Raw genomic sequence first — 15,008 nt, 5'->3', positions numbered from 1 at the left:
ACCCCACCCTCAGAATGTGGGCTGCACCCCGAACCCAGGCGCCCAGCACACCCACACATGCCCTGGGCGACAGGGCTCCTCCGGGGGCAGCGTGGGGTGCAGCCAGCGCTGGGACTGGTGGGCAGTGGGGGCATCAAGGGCTCCCGGTTCAGCCCCAGCCTCAGCCCCACAGGCGGGGGGCTCCCAGGAGCAGCCCGGCCTTGGCCTGGGCCCCCCCCGCCCCCCCACGGCCCGCCTTCCTGGGAAGCTGCCCGGAGAAGGAGGGAGAAGTTCATTTCCTGGACAAGCCTGGGAGAGGCCAGCGGGCGGCTCCACGTGGCGGTCCCCAGGCGCCCGCAGCCGCAGCCTCGCCCCAGCTGTCCCGTCCTCACTGGGGACCCTCAGGCTCCTGCCCTCCGGCCCTTCTCAACTCAGCCCCTCTTCTGCCTCCAGCGGGCCACCCTCTCCCAGGAAGCGGAGGGCCCAGGGAGCTGTGGGGCAGGGGCCTGCGGTCTCCCCACAGCAGCGGGCTCCCCCTGCCCCCCGGCCCCGGCCCCAGGCACACCTGGCACACAGCCAGAGAACAGAGCATGCGTGTCTGGTTTGGGCGCGGGGAAGAGAGCGCGACCAGCTCACAGGAGACGCTCCGACAGCCCCTCCCACCCAGGCAGGGAGGACCCGGGGGACGTGGGAGCCGTGGCCTGGCGCGTATACAGCGGGCGCTGCGTTAACGTGGCCCCAGAGCCTGCGGGAGCCCGGCCCCAGCCGTGACCAGATGCTGTTCGCGCTTCATCCTCTCCGAGGAGGACGCCCGCTCCGGCCACCCCTGGTCCCCGGGAACCTGAGGCGGCTTCTCAGACCCTCCGAAGAGGGGGCCGGGCCAGGGCCCAGCTGGACGCTCGGACGCTGAGCGCAGGGCCTGTGGGAGGAGGGGTCTGTGAAGACGGGGGATCAGAACCGCCTGGGGAGGCCGGAGCTGCCCGTCCTGGGCCAGCTGGGGGCGGGGAGGGCGGGTGGGGGCCGAGTGGCCTGCGGGGCACACGCGGCTCCAAAGGTGCGGGTCCAGACTGGGCCACAGCCTCCAGCCGGCTCCTCCCAGCCCGAGGCCAGGGCGCGGCCCCCTGACCCCTGCCCTGCCTCGGCCAGGCCCCTGCTTGGGTGGCCTCCTCTGCCCGCCCTCTAGTGTCAGTGACCCCAGGGCCCCGGGCAGTGCCCCCCACCCTCTGTCCACGGGGTCAGCCAGGCTGCAAGGGGCCCTGGTCCTGGGAGCGCTCCCTGGGACCCCACAGCCCCGTGCTCCCCGCAGCCCGAGGTGGGGCTGGGCGGCCCCTGGGGAGGGGGCGGAGGGGAGACCCACGGGCGTCCCAGCCGCGGTGCCGAGGCCAAGCCAGGAGGCCGAGCCAGTGCTGCCCCTTGAAATTCTCGCTCATGTCTGAGTGCAGAGCGGGTCCGCTCCAGGCCCCTCTGCAGGGTCACCGTCGGCCACGCCCCACCGGGCCCGGCTGCCATCTGCGAGGTGGGTGATGCCCAGCCTCCAGGGGGGCGTGGGGGCACAGAAAACAGAGAGGGCGGGAGGGGGCAGGGAGTGGGAAAGGGGGAGAGGGCGAGGAGGGGGGTGGGAGGGGAGGACCACAGTGCCCCTCCCCCCCGGGCCGGGCCTGCCCTCACCCAAGGAGGGAGGACTGGGCACGAGTCCCGTGGAAGAGAAGCGGCCGCACATTTTCCGAGATGTTTTCGACATTGTTCTGGCAGCTCGGCGGCTCCTCCGCGGCCAGAGTCCTCCCGACAAGAAACAAGCGCCCAGCCTGGCCCCGGCCCCGCTGCCCTCCGCCAGCCGGGCTCCCGGCTCCGGCTCACCCCTGCCCCAGCCAGGCCCTCCGCTGCCGGGCACACGGGCACACGGCGGGAGGCAGCCTGCCCTCTCCCATGGCCTCCTTCTAGGCCCGAGCACACCTCTCGCCGGGTTGGTTTGTGCGACATCCCCCGGGAGGACTCCGGGGCCAGGAGGGCCCAGGTCTACTGTGTGGACGCTCGTGGTTCACGGGGGAAACTGAGGCGCAGAGAGGCGAGGCACGTGCCCGGGCCTCAGAGCGAGTGGCCGGGCTGGGCGGGCCCCGCTGTCGCCCCTCACAGGGTGGGTCTCGGGTGCCGGCCCCCGGGCGCCCTGAGCCTCACCTTCCTCCCCGGGAAGTAGACGATCTGAACACCGGCCTCCTGGCACCGGAACCGGGGAGGTGGCGGCATCCAGCGAGGGCGGCAGGACCCAGAGCGCACCTCCACTTCCTGTCCCCCAGCTCGGCCCTGCCTCCGGGGGCCAGCACCCCGTGACCTCACCTCCCGCTCCAGGCCGGGGTGGGCATGGGAGTCCTCACAGAGGGTCTCCGGGAGCCCGAGGACGGCGCCTGACGCCCTGTGCCCCGGGGAGAGGCAGGTGGGACGTGGGGGGCCCCCAAGCCAGCCGGGCCAAGGCCTGGGGCAGGGCCACCGAGGGCGTCAGCCGCACGCGCCACAGCTGTGAGCGCCAGCCTCGCGTGTTCGCACCTGGCCCACCAGCCGCCCGTCCCGCGTCAGAGCCGCTCCCCCCCCCCCCCCAGCTCCTCTGTCACCTGAGCTGCGGACACCAGTGCTGGCCTGGCCTGGGGCCCAGGGCGTGCAGAGCGAGCCCGCAGCCCAGCCAGGCGTCTCGGGGTCTCAGCCATGACTGAAGGATGAGGAAGAAGGGGCCGGGGAAGAGGGGGCAGGGGAGCCCCAGGTGGAACCCCGGGGAGGGCTGAGCGAACACACAGACTCCCCAAGCCCTTCCTCGGGGAGCCCGGGGGCTGGGGCACCTGCACCTCCCACCTGGGAGCCAGGTGCCAGGGGGCCTTGGGCGCACACCGGCTGCTCTCCTTTGAAAGCCTTTTTATTCATGTTTAATAAAAAGGAAGGAGGCTGTTGCCATGGCGATGTTTGGGACCGATGTGTGGAACCTTCTGGAACGTGGGGCAGGCCGGGAACACGCCCATGGACGGACTCCAGATGGCCCAGGAGGACCAGAGGCGGCCGCCAGCGTCTCCCGTTTCATCAGCCTCTCGCCTGTGCCAGCGGGGCGAGCTCCCGCCCGTTGTGCTAGGGCGTGTTTTCCTCTGCGATGCCCGCGCCGCCGCCGTCTGTCGGGCAGGAAAGGGCAGCCGGGGCCTGGGAGTGTCCGGCTGCTCCGAGCGAGGCGGCAGCGGCGTTTGCCCTCGAGGAAGAGGCAGGAAGCGCAAGGGAAACCCAGGTTCCGCGAGGCACTCGGCGGCTCGCCAGCCACGCGGCCTCGAGTGCAGCCAGGCTGGTGAGGCTGCTCTCTCCTGCCCGCCCTGCCCCTCACTCTCCCTCCTCCCATCGAGGCACAGACACGCCTCCCAGACAAGCAGCGGGCCCTGGGCACCACCCCAATGCACGGCCACTGCCCACGGCCCACAGCGGGGAGTGGGCGCCCCTCTGCCTCTGGCCCTGCCCTTGTTCCCAGCAGCCCCGCCTGCAGCCCCCGGCCCAGGGGGGCACCGACAGCCTGGCCTGGTCCAAGCTGCCGGTGTAACAGCCCCCATCGCGCCGGTTCGGCTCTCGGCCAGCTTCCCGTGGCCAGAGGAGGGGGAGCCCATTAGCGCCCCATTTCACAGGTGAGGAAACCGAGTCCCGGAGCTCAGTGCCATGCCCGAGGCCACACAGCCAGGGCTGGAATGCACCGCCTCTAGCTGGGCCCCCCACGCTGCTGCACCCCACGGCCCACGGAACGGCCATGTAGGCCCTCCAGGGAGAGGGAGGGCTCCATCAGCCTGTAGAAGCGAGCCAGGGCCTGGGGCCTGTTCAGCTCCCACACCTCGGACCACCCTGCTCATTGGACGTGCCGGGAGGAGCCTGGCATGTGAGAGCATGGATCCCAGGGCGGCGCCATGGAGCTGCCTCTTGAAAACCGTCCTCTGTGGGCGGGGCGGGGCTTGCCTCCATCTTCCCCCCATGCCCTTCCCACCTGCTATGATCCCATTTCACAGAAGGGGAAACTGAGGCTCAGAGCGATGAGCAACTTCCCCAAGGCCAGGCAGGTTGTGGTGGCCGAGCTGCGAGTCACTCCGAGGCCCGTCTCCCTGCAAAGCCCGGCCCCTCTCCAGGCCACAGGCCGCTCCCACCTTAGTCAGCGCAACTGGCGCTTCTGGAGAGCCCTCCGTGAGCCGAGCCCTGGCCCAGCCCTGCCCCCGGTTCTCTGGAGAGAAGACTCAGAGGTCAGACTGTGCGGTCCACGTGCTGAGCCCAGCAGGGTCCGAAGGAGAAACTAACTCAGGAGGGCTTCCTGGAGGAGGGGTGGGGTCGGGGACGGTGGCAGAGCCCCAGGGCCAAGTTGCTAAGACCACGGGGGTTCTGTGCTCGCTGCACCCAGGAGGCCGCCATCCAGGCTGGAGACCCGCTCACTGCCTTAGGCCGGCCTGCCCACCAGGCCCCACCCGCGGTGCCACAGCCACAGTCTGAACCACGGGCCACCGCACAGACCACTGCCCCACAGCTCCGTCCCTGCGTCAGCGCACGATCTGGGGCCCCTGGGGCGCCTGCGTGCCGGCCGGAGGGATGGGGCTGTCCAGGGGCTCCGGGAGGGGTCTGACCAACCCATTCCCAGCCTGGTCCCTGCAGAGAACTGGCCGGGGCCGCACCAAGCAGGTCAGGCCCCCCCGCCCCCTCCCCCAACGAGCTCCGAGGACCCTGAAGTCAGGAAGCACCCAGGGCCTGCCCTCCCCGCTCCCAGCAGTCCCCAGGAGGAGGGACACACCCATCCGCCCCAGACCTCCCTGCCCCCCACCCCAACCTCCCCTGCAGAGTTCACGGAGGACTCAGGTGTGGCCTCTTACAGGGGACCCTGAGCATTCTTCGTCCCCCCCACCCCGCCACCCCAAGGTGAGCAGCAGACCACGCCACCTCGGGCTCAGCAGACAGGGCTGGGGCTGACCCCTGCCTGACGCTCCCCGCCCAGGAAAGGCAGGCGAAGGGAAAGAGGACAGCCCGGTGCGGCCAGGACCCCGCAGGGGGAGGGCCCTGGGCTCCCTGTGAGCAGACGGCCACAGGCTACTTTCCACGGAAAAAGTGTCTTCAGACCCCCCCCCCCCCCCCGCCAGGAGGCCCCAGCCCATGACTCAAGGCCCTGCTGGTGCTGCTGCCGCTTCCCAGACAGACAGCTGGTCCTGGGCCAGGCCGGCCTACGGAGGGCCCCCTGCAGGCTGAGCCCCCCTCCCACCGCACCCCCCCATGCCAGGCGCCACGCCCCTAGCAGGCCCCCACCCTCTGTCCCCCACCCCAACCCAACAGGCCCACCTCGAGTCACACGTCCCCTGGGGCTCAGCTCATTTCTAAGAGATGCCGCCAGGCAAGGCCACCTGCGCAGACCCCGCACCCCCCCCCCCGACGCCCTTGGAGCCCGGCTGCTCGGCCTCCCCAGTGCCCGCCCAGGGCCCTCCTGCTGGTGGCCCTGGCTCTGGAGCGGCGTCTGAGCGTCTGAGGAGGGTTCCCGGCCTGGCAACGGGCAGGAGGTGCGGGAGGAGCAGGGCCTGACCAGGCAGGAGGGACAGGGTGGGCTGGCCTCCACACTCCGTGGGAGCCGGGAGCCGGGACACAGGAGGGCTGCACACCGGGCCCCACGCAGCGGGCAGTGAGAAAAGTCCTGGGGCTGAGCCGCCCCAGCAGCCAGGGGGCCCTCCCAGACCCCCCCAGGACAGAGGCACGGAGTGGAGAGCAGGAGCGCTGGGGACAGCGGGGCCTCCCTCCGTGGCCCCGGGGCGCACGCAGGCTGATAGAGACCACCTCTCCGAGGAGCGGGGCGCTCCCCTCCCCGCACCCCCACCCGCGCCAGGCCTGTCCGAGACCCCGCAGCAGTAAGCACAGAGCTAGGGGCCCCTCTGCCCACGTCCACGCAGCTCCTAGGAGAGCCCCGCGCTCCTTGCGCCGGCCCCAGGGCGGGAGCGCGGACCGTTCCGTGTTGTGTTGCCACAAACCACCCGCTCATACTTTCCCACTGACGTCACCAGCTGGTTTGAATCTGAAGTGACTGCAAAACCCTTGGCGGCCTAATTGCCGTTGTCTTTGCAAAGTGAAATCAGATGGTTCCTCCCAGCCTCCCCGCCCCCCCTCCTCCGCTCCCTCTCTCCCTCTTTTTTTTATTATGTTCCTTGGACCCCGGCCAGATGTTTCCTGCACCAACAACCTTCCAAAAATTCACAAAAGGAGAGCGAGGGCCTGCAGCTTCCTGCCTGCCGGGCGGAGAGACGACGTGGCAGGGCGGGGTGGCCGGCCACGTCTGCAGGCCGGGGAGGCAGCAGGCTCCCGCCAGATCCCAGCGCTCGGCCACCCCCATCCTCGGTCGGCACATCCGGGGGACATGGCCACCGCGCTGGAAGCTGGGGCCCTGGCCTGAGCCGTGGGCCGAGCCGAGGCCTGGCCTGGCAAGGGCAGTCAGGGCACCGAGGCCAGGCCTGGGCTCGGACGGACGGACCTGGGGCGACTCCTGGCCCCACTGATCACACGTGTGGCCGTGGAGAAGCCACGTCTCCAGGTGGAGCTTCCACTAAAGCAGCCCCTATCCAGGGCCGCCATCAGAAGGGCCTCACCTCCACCCGCCACCTGGAGGCAGGTGTGGAGCTGAGCGGGGAGGGCAGGACAGAGGCTGACGGGAGAATGGGCACCGGAGCCTGAAGGCGGCCCAGGTTTCCGCAGGCAGGACAGGGGTCCTAGGCAGGGGGCCCGGCGGGCTGGCGGCTAGGCCAGAGGCACCGCTGGGGGCTGGCACCCGAAGGCCCTCGGAGAGGCTGCAAGGGGCCCAGGCCGCCCAGGGTCTCCGGATGCTACCGAGGCCTTGGCGAGGGCAACATGGAGGGCCCACCCGGCCAGCACGCCTCCTGCGAGGCCGCGCCTCCTGCCTCTCTGTTCAGAACCCAAGAGGGGCAGGTTGGGTGGCCCACGGCCCCCACCTCGGTCAACAGGTCGCCCCCACTTGCACTGGTTTCGTTGTCCCTGGGGACTCTGGGGTGCCAGGTGCATGCCCGGTGGGCAGACGGGGAAGGTAGACCGTGGAGGGGGTGTCCAGGGCCCAGGGACGCCCCAGCAACGTGCAGAAGGTCTGCACACGTACCGCAGGGCCTCCTGGGCAGAAGCCTGCCGCCATGGGCTGGGACAGGAAGGGACAGACACCTTTCCCTCGCTGACTTCAGGTCAAGGGTCCCCGAGGCCACCCCAGGTGAACTCCGGAGGCCGCCCCCCGGGAGTGAGGGGACGCAGGGACTCTGCGGGGCCGGGCAGCCTGCGCACCTGGATGCGAGCTCGCCCTCTGTCCCTCCCTCGGTTTCGGGCAGAAAGTGGGAAAGACGGGCACGGGGACCTCCTCGGCCCCGGTGCAAGCAGGGAAGCTGGGAGGGGCCCCAGCTGCTGCCGCCGCGGGGCTGGCCCGGGGTCCAGGGCCCAGGCGCGGGGACAGGGCGGCTGGGCGGCGGCCGCGCATCGCACTGGCCCCTGGCGGCGGGCGGGGCGCTGGGAGAGGGAGGAGACGGTTGCCAGGGAGACGGTGGGGGTTAGCCAATCAGCAGAGGCCACCAGACTCGGCGGCGGACTGCGCTCAGCGAGGCGATGCTGCCCTCTGGTGGCGAACGGGGGCGCTGACAGCCCGGCCCCGCCTGCAGTCTCGCCTGTGTTTTGGGGACCAGGCTGCCCCTGCCGGGCTGGCTTGCGGGGCCTTGCAGACTGAGCTGTGGAGGCCGCGCACACCGGCCACAGGCGGTCCTGTGATTGGGGTCATTCCCATCCCCACTGGCTTTCACTCCTGGGCAAACTGAGGCTCGGGCAAAGCAACAATGACCTGGTTAGTGAGCCTGACCTTGGAGGGAGGGAGGGGAGAGGGAGAGAGGGAGAGAGGGAGGGGGAGAGGGAGAGAGGGAGAGAGGGAGAGAGGGAGAGAGGGAGAGAGGGAGGGGGAGAGGGAGGAGAGCCAGTCAGGGAGCAGGTCGCCTATCAGCCCCTCCTGGCACCAGATCCCAGTCCTGCCCACCACCTCCTCCCCCCTGGGCACCTCCAAGCCCAGCTCAAGTAAAAAAAAAGAAAAGAAAACTGAAAAAATACGGAAAGGCTGAGCCACCGTCCCTGTCCGGAGCCATGAGGCGTCCCAGCCCCAGCACCAGGGCCCCAGCCCGGGCTCCAGGGCGGGACCACGGATACCCCTCCCGAGTTGTACCCGCCGCACGTGGGCGTGGGGCAGCCTGCTCCGTGTCCCCATCCGTGTCTCCGCCCTCCTACCCGTCTCAGGACGTGGCGTGGCGTGGAATGTCCTCACCTGGGACTTGTCGGGCGGGTTTGGGGGCAGAAGACCACGGGGGGGGGGGGGGCGCCTGTCACCGCCGCCATCAGGGCCCGCGCTGTCACCGTGGCTCGTCCCTGCTGCTGCCGACCTGGCCCCTGGCTTCTCCGCGCTGAGGCCCCTCTGCTGGCTCCCTCCCTGCACTTCCTCCGTAAGTTCACGTTATCCTTCGAGTTATCACCCGACCCGACCTGAGTTAGTCCCTCCCAGCGCCGCTGTCCCCGCGACGGTCGGTCGGTCGGTCGGTCGGTCGGCTGCGGCCTGTGTCCCGGGGGCAACCCCATCGCTGTGCTCCTGCTGGTCTCGCTTCCAGGCCCCGCCAGAAGCTCCTCCCGCCGTCCGTCCCCGGAGCCCCTTCCCAGGGACCTGGATGCGGCAGCTCAGCCGTGAGCCCGAGTCCCGGGGAGCAGCCTCGTCAACCGGCCTCCCCTCGGCTCCCTGGCCTCCGCGCGGCCGCTCACCCAACGCCCCCCTGACTTCATCGCCGGCGACGGCCTGGGGGTCAGGGTCCCTGGGACCCGGTGCCTCTAATGGTCAGGGAGTCGCGCCCCTGCAGTAGGGCTGCCGGAGACCCCACAGACCCGAAGGGACGGGAAGGGACAGAACGGGGTCAGGGTAGGCTCTGCACCAGTGTCACCAGCAGGGGGCAGTGCTGCCTCGGGCGGGCCAGCTCCCCTAGAGCTGTTCTGAGGGACCTGGTGCACCCCCCACCCCACCTGGGCAGCCTGGGGGGGTCCATCAAAACCAAGGGGTTGGTGCCTGGCCACGTGGTTCAGTGGTTGAGCGTCGACCTAGGACCCAGGAGGTCACAGTTCAATTCCAGGTCAAGGGCACATGCCCTGGTTTGCGGGCTCCATCCCAGTAGGGGGCGTGCAGGAGGCGGCCGATCAATGATTCTCATCATGGATGTTTCTGTCTCTCCCTCCCCCTCCCTTCCTCTCTGAAATCAATAAAAACATGAAAAAGAAAAACAATATTTAAAAGAAAACATACAAGGGACTGGGGCTGCCCACCCCAAGACAGGACTCCTCCCCGGGAGCTGGGGGGGGGGCGCGACCGGGGGCCAGGCCCCCCGCCTGCCCTGGGTTCTCCCTGGGCGTCCATGTAGAAGGTTCTGCTGCTGGGGGGGGGGGGCGAGGTTAGATTGAATGGCCGGTCCACTCCGACAGGTCACAGCGGCTGGATGCCCCCGGGGGCGGGGCTGGCACTGTCCTCAGGTTCCGTGCCAGGCGTGGGAGTGCTGCCAGGCCCACAACACTAGGACAGCAGCCGCCCCGTCCTGGCCGGGGTCAGGGTCGGTCCTCACCCCACGGGAGCCCCGGGTTTGGATCAGACGGGACTGGGGGCATCAGAGGGCTGGGGACTGAGGTCTTTATTTACGTGGGCCCTTCTGACGCCCTGCACGCTCCGCCCCTCCGGCCTGAGGTCCCCGAGACTCCGGCCACCTCCACGGGGCCCCCCCTGAAAGCTGCTGCCCCAGCCATGGCGCCCACTCCCGACCGTGTCCTCCGTCCATTCCCAGGGCCTCTCCCCAGCCCTCTGATGCCCCTTTGCCACGCATGCCCTTTCTGCTGGCTGATGGCAAGGCCGGCCCTTGCCTGGCACTGGGCCCCTGGCACCCAGCAGGGCCTTGGATATGTGGGTGCCCCCACCCCACCCTCGGCGCTCAGGTTACAAACCCCAAACCCTGCAACTCCGCTGTCACCGCCTCGAGCTCAGCGCCCCCGGTCCGGGGGGGACAACCCTGGGCAGGCATCACCACGGCAACCGGAGGCAGCAGGGAGCCCGAGGCCAGGCTGCCTGGCAAGGCTCAGGGCAGCCTGAGGGGTGGCCTCCCCGCAGGAAGAGGTGTGAGCCCTTCCACCTGGACACCGTCCAGGCCCCTCTCCCAGGTGAGCTCCCCAAGAGCCTCTTGGCCACCATCCTGCTCTGGCCTGGGCCACCCCTAACGGTCAGACAGGCGTCCCCGACCCAGGCCCTGCTCAAGGCTCCGTCCTCCCAGCACGAAGGGCAGGACCTCGGGGACCTCCTGTTCCTGGACCTCCCCGGGCCCGGGAGCCCCTCCTTGCCCAGCCCGCTCTCCTCAGGGGGAACCCACACCAGCCCCTCTGCGCTCCCCACCCTGTGAGGTCCCCCCGCTGGGCTCACTCACTCACGCCCTGGAGGCCATGCCCAGTGTCCCACACAGAGGGTTTGGGCATGTGGGCGGCAGAGCGGGGTCCCTCAAGCAGGAGGCAGCCCCCAAATTCTCCAGGCCCCTCAAGAAGGGACCCCCGGCTGGTACCTGTGAGCCGCTCCCAGCAGGGCCCAGAGGCCAGTGGGGGGCTGTGCTGGGGGGAGCAGAGCCAGGGCCTCAGACGGCGCCCTCCCGCCCCCCAGGGCTCCCACACCCTCCCGCCCCCCCCGGGGCTCCCACACCCACCCCTCTAGGAGGTCCCGGATGGGTCCCATGGGCGAGGCCAGGGCCCTGACCAGGGGCGGGCATGAGGACCCACCGGCCTGGGCACTCACAGTGGGCTTGGCCACGGGTCTTAAGTAGACGGCGGACCGTTCCTGTGGCTCCGGGTCCCCCGGGCACCACCATCCAGGCCATCAGGGGCCCAGAGAGCAGCTCGGACCACCACCCCATCCCCCCTGGGAAGGAGATGGTGGGTGTGGTGCCAGCTCTGCAGGGGCCTGGCCAGTCCTGCTGTGAGCTTGCCAAGGCCCCTCCGCCCTACCACTCCCCCACCAGCCACAGTCCACGTGTCCAGCGGGCAGCAGGTGGGGGTGTCGTAGATGAGCATGAGTGTTGAGCATTTCAGTGTGTGTGTGCGCGTCTGTATGTGAGAGTATGTACACAGGTTGAGTGTGTGAGCCCATTGTGGGGGGGATGTCAGGGGAGCCCTGCCTCTCAGGCCCTTACAAGGTCTACCCCTCCCGGCTGGGAGTGGCTCTCACCCTCAGCGCCATCTGTCCGGGGTGCCCAGGGCCTCCCCCAAGGGGCCTGCTAGACAGAGACACAGGGGGGGTTGGCCCAGCCCAGGCCGGACAGCGAGGACCGAAGGGCACTGGTCACACAGGAAGGAGCAGACGGGCGTCATCCAGGTGTCGGTGGGCAGCCAGATGGCCGGTGGGTCCCGCTGGCGTGCCTTGCCCGGCCTGGCAGGGTCAGGCAGAGGTTGGCCACCCGCCCCCCGGTGGCAGAAAGCCCCGGAACCCCCTTGTGCGGCCGACGTCCCGACCGGAACAGGAGACCCAGCAGAACAAACGAGGCCTGGAGGGCGAGGATGTGTTTTAAACGCTCATGTTTTGTTCCTCCTCCCACGCTTCTGTCTCTCTCTTTTCCACGATTCGCACACCCGGCCCGCGGCTAGCGCTGCAGAACAGTCCGTCGGAAGCAGTTTCACAGTCGTGCACGGGAGGCGTGGCGGCAGGGACAGCCCCGTGCGTGCAGGCCGGGTCCCGGGGCAGGGCGGGTCCCCGGCGGGGGTGCCACCAAGGCCACGAAGCCCGAGCCGCATCACCGCCCGCCTCTGCTCGGCTCCCGCCGCGCTCCCTGAAGGGCCACCTGGCGATCCGGGCAGAAACAGAGCAAGCCCCTCCCGCGCATCAGCAAGTTTACATGACGATAAAATTACATTTGTACAAAAATAGATTTTTTTCACCTTTCCCGCTGCTTAGACACTTCTTAGCTTCCTCTCTCTTCATTCACCTCTGGAGCGGCCGCTCGCGTCCCGGCTAAGGCATGGCTAAGGGTGGGACCGGCTGGTGCCGTCTGCGCCAAAGCATCTTAAAATAGATGCACGTCCTGGCCTGGAGGCCGTCAAACCCGGTCACCAGAGGGTCCTCAGGGACTTGCTCACACGAAGCAAATGGACGGGGAGTCTTAATTCCAACAAACGGACACGTCGGGCACGGCGCACGTCCGCGGCCGCCGTCAGCTCCAGGCGGTTCTCGACAGCACACACGTCCGCCGCCATCCCGCGGGCAGGGGCCAGGCCACGCACCCGAGTTCCGTGACGGGGACATCAGCCGGCGACCCGGTCGCTGCCCAGCCAGCCAGGCCTCCCGGGGCCCTGCAGGGGGCCCGGCCTGGTCCCGCACCGGCTGCCGCCGGCCTCCTGTGGGAACGCCGAGACGGGGGACGCCCGGAGGCCGCGCTTCCAGGTGACGGCAGCAGACGTGGGCCATCACGGTGAATGTCCCGCAGGCCGCTTCCCAGGGGCTGGGGCGGGGCAGGCTGGCGGTGCCAACACCTTCCACGCACAGGACGTGGGCATCCCGGGCCTGGGCGGTGTCCAGCGGCCGTGCGGGGCAGCACGGGCGGCGAACGCGCTGGTTACACTATCTTTAGAAAATTAAAGATTGTCCCACCAATAGGATAATAATTACCAAGAATCACTGTAGCTGAGCCAGGCTGGCGAGCTGCTGGAGACCTGGGTAAACGGGCCGCGGGGCGCCGCTCCCCACCTCGCAGGAAGCGCAGCCGCAGGGACGCTGGTGCGGGCAGGGCTGCAGGGGGGGGGGGGGGCAGGGGGCCAGGGGCGCTTCCGCCTAAGGGAGGTGGTGGCCTGGCGGCCTCAGGGCTCTGCGGGCTGCCAGCCGGTAACAGTGACGTCCCCAAGAAGCCGACCCCCGACCAGGGGCCCCCCGGTCCCCAAGAGGCCAGAGGAACAGGAGGGAGCTGGGCATGGGCGACGGGGTGCGTCTGGCTGCAGAAGGCACCGGGGCGGGTGGGCAGGCTGTGGCACCCCTCACAGGAGTGCCCGGGGCAGGCGGCCTCGGCCAGGGGCCTCCAGCTCAGCCCGGGTGGGGGGCTCGGGGAGGCAAGGAATGGACTGTGTTCCCCGAGGGCCGGCCTCTTCCCGCCCAGCCCCTGCCCAGGCACCCTGCACCCTCGGGGTGACTGGGGAAGGCAGCCCTCCGGACACACCCTGCCCAGGGCGGCAGGAGGGACGCTGCCATCACAGACATGCCCTGGGGCTGAGCAGGCAGGACCCCCATCTCCCCCTCTGCTCAGTGCTGGGTCCGTGGGGTGTGGGCGTGAGAATGGGCTGCACGGACCAGAGGGAGGGGTGACCATGCGCGAGGCCAGTTCAACCCGCAAGCCCCCACCTGCAGGCCCGAGCGCCACCGCCTGGGCTGGGTCCGAACGCTGCGCAAGTGGGTGCGGGGCTGAGCGGGGCGCCTCCACCCAGAGGACTGTCAGATGGGGCCCCCACACCTGCTCCACCCCCAGGCCAGCCTGGCTGCTCCCGGGGGCGTCGAGCTGTGCAGAGGGCCGGGTGCCCAGGGGTCCCCGACTCTGAGCCTTGCAGTCAGAACAGGCGCCTCTCCCGGGAGCTCCAGCCACGGCCCCACCTGCCCCTCCTACGGCTCTGGGCCCCCAGGTCCCCCGGGCTCCCCAAAGGACGGAGACCCTCCGGGAAGGCAGCCTCCTCCCCTCGCATCCCTGTGGCCCCCCGGGGGCAACCTCTGCCCGGGAGAGGGCGGACAGCAGAGGCATGGGCACGAGGCCAGCCTGGCCTCCGCACAGACTGAGACGATCTGGGATCAAGCAGAGACCGGGAACCCCGTCTGGTCACCCCGGGTCAGGCGGCCACGGGGGGCGGGGCGAAGCTGAAACGATGCAGAGAAGACAGGTGGGCGGGCAACCCTCGTCCCCGCAGAGGTCAGCCCCCGGCATGGGCAAGGGGACCCCGCAGTCATCTTTGGAAAAGGGGCTGCTCCCCTTCACTGACGGAGAAGCCCGCCCGCCCAGAGCCCCTCGTCGTCCGGGAGGGGGTCCTCTGCAAAGACACACCGGCCCCGCCTGCGCCCCCCATCGTGGGCGGGGCCAGCACTCCAAGCGGGAGAGCTGAGGGAGCCTCAGAAACGCCCCAACGCCACCCTCCCGCCTGCTGCCGGGGACAGGGCCCGGGGGACAGGGCCCGAGGCCGTGAGCCGCCCCGAGCCCCCGGGAGCTGATGGCCGCGGGGGCCACGCGAGTTCTTGCCGCTCCGGCCTCCGCCCTGGGAAAGCAGTGCCCTGCGGGGTCCAAAGACGAGCAGCACTGACAGGGAGGGGGTGGCAACACATCTCTTAGGCTTAGCAGTGACAGGCTGCACCCCGAAGTCCACACAGGCCGGGCGGAGAGGGGCAGGGACGGGGCTCGGCCGAGGAGAGCGGCTGGCGGGGCGGCCGGGCCTAAGTCATTTGGTGCGGGGCTTCCAGCATCTCCATGAGGAAGGTGTCGATGGGCGTGTCCCCGATGAGCTTGAAGAAGAAGAGGTGCTCCAGGCACTTGAGGCCGATGGAGCGCAGCGCCGGCAGGCGGAGCAGCAGCTTGGCGAACCTGCAGGGCAGCGGGCGTGAGTGCGGCGGGGCCACCCCCCTCCGCCCGTGCCTGGCTGCCTCCCGGGACAGAACTGACTCAGGCCCGATCCCCCAAACCTGCAAGAGACCTGCCTGCGCTGAGCTTAGGGGGGCCAGGGGGGCCCTCGGGCGGAGGAAACGGGGCTGCAGGGCATGGAGACAGGAGCCCAGGTGGGCACGGAGACCCCGGGGTGAAGGGCCAGTGGCCAGGCCGGGTCAGCCGACTAGGGCTATGCGGGGAGTTCAAAACACACGGGCTTTCCCCCAGGGTGAGAGGCGCCCAGCAAGGTGTCACAGCAGGAGAGAGAGCTGAGCGACAGCAAGGCCGCTGGGTGCAGGGGGGCCT

The 15,008-nt window shown here is 69.8% G+C and overlaps 2 protein-coding genes across 2 annotated transcripts in view; both read right to left on the bottom strand.

Annotated features, from left to right (window-relative positions):
- Positions 1 to 2,618: 2,618 nt before the first annotated feature.
- On the bottom strand, positions 2,619 to 12,288 carry LOC132211746 (uncharacterized). Its single transcript, XM_059656243.1, has 3 exons — positions 12,172 to 12,288; positions 7,288 to 7,755; positions 2,619 to 3,202 (listed from the first exon to the last, which is right to left on the bottom strand). The coding sequence occupies exons 1-3, from the start codon at positions 12,286 to 12,288 to the stop codon at positions 2,882 to 2,884; spliced, it is 906 nt and encodes a 301-aa protein (XP_059512226.1). The 3' UTR covers positions 2,619 to 2,881.
- Positions 11,597 to 15,008, bottom strand: part of RXRA (retinoid X receptor alpha) — a 79,768-nt gene continuing 76,356 nt past the window's right edge. Inside the window, exon 10 of the mRNA XM_059658473.1 lies at positions 11,597 to 14,642. Within this exon, the coding sequence (XP_059514456.1) occupies positions 14,495 to 14,642 (148 nt within the window). The 3' untranslated portion in view covers positions 11,597 to 14,494. The remainder of the gene's footprint in view (positions 14,643 to 15,008) is intronic.

This window comes from Myotis daubentonii, chromosome 11 (genome assembly GCF_963259705.1).
Source record: "Myotis daubentonii chromosome 11, mMyoDau2.1, whole genome shotgun sequence".
Lineage (NCBI taxonomy): Eukaryota > Metazoa > Chordata > Mammalia > Chiroptera > Vespertilionidae > Myotis > Myotis daubentonii.
The sequence above is the reverse complement of the archived record's forward strand: the minus strand, read 5'-3'. Positions and strand labels throughout refer to the sequence as shown.

Excerpts from the sequence above, each read along its gene's own strand:
- LOC132211746 (XM_059656243.1), bottom strand. The coding sequence starts at position 12,288 with ATGGCGGCGGACGTGTGTGCTGTCGAGAACCGCCTGGAGCTGACGGCG. Across the intron at positions 7,756-12,171 it reads TCCCCGTCCATTTGCTTCGT|GACCGCCTGTGGCCGGTGTG; the intron begins GTGAGCAAGTCC and ends CCCCAATCACAG. Across the intron at positions 3,203-7,287 it reads GAGGGCGAGCTCGCATCCAG|GGCAAACGCCGCTGCCGCCT; the intron begins GTGCGCAGGCTG and ends CTCTTCCTCGAG.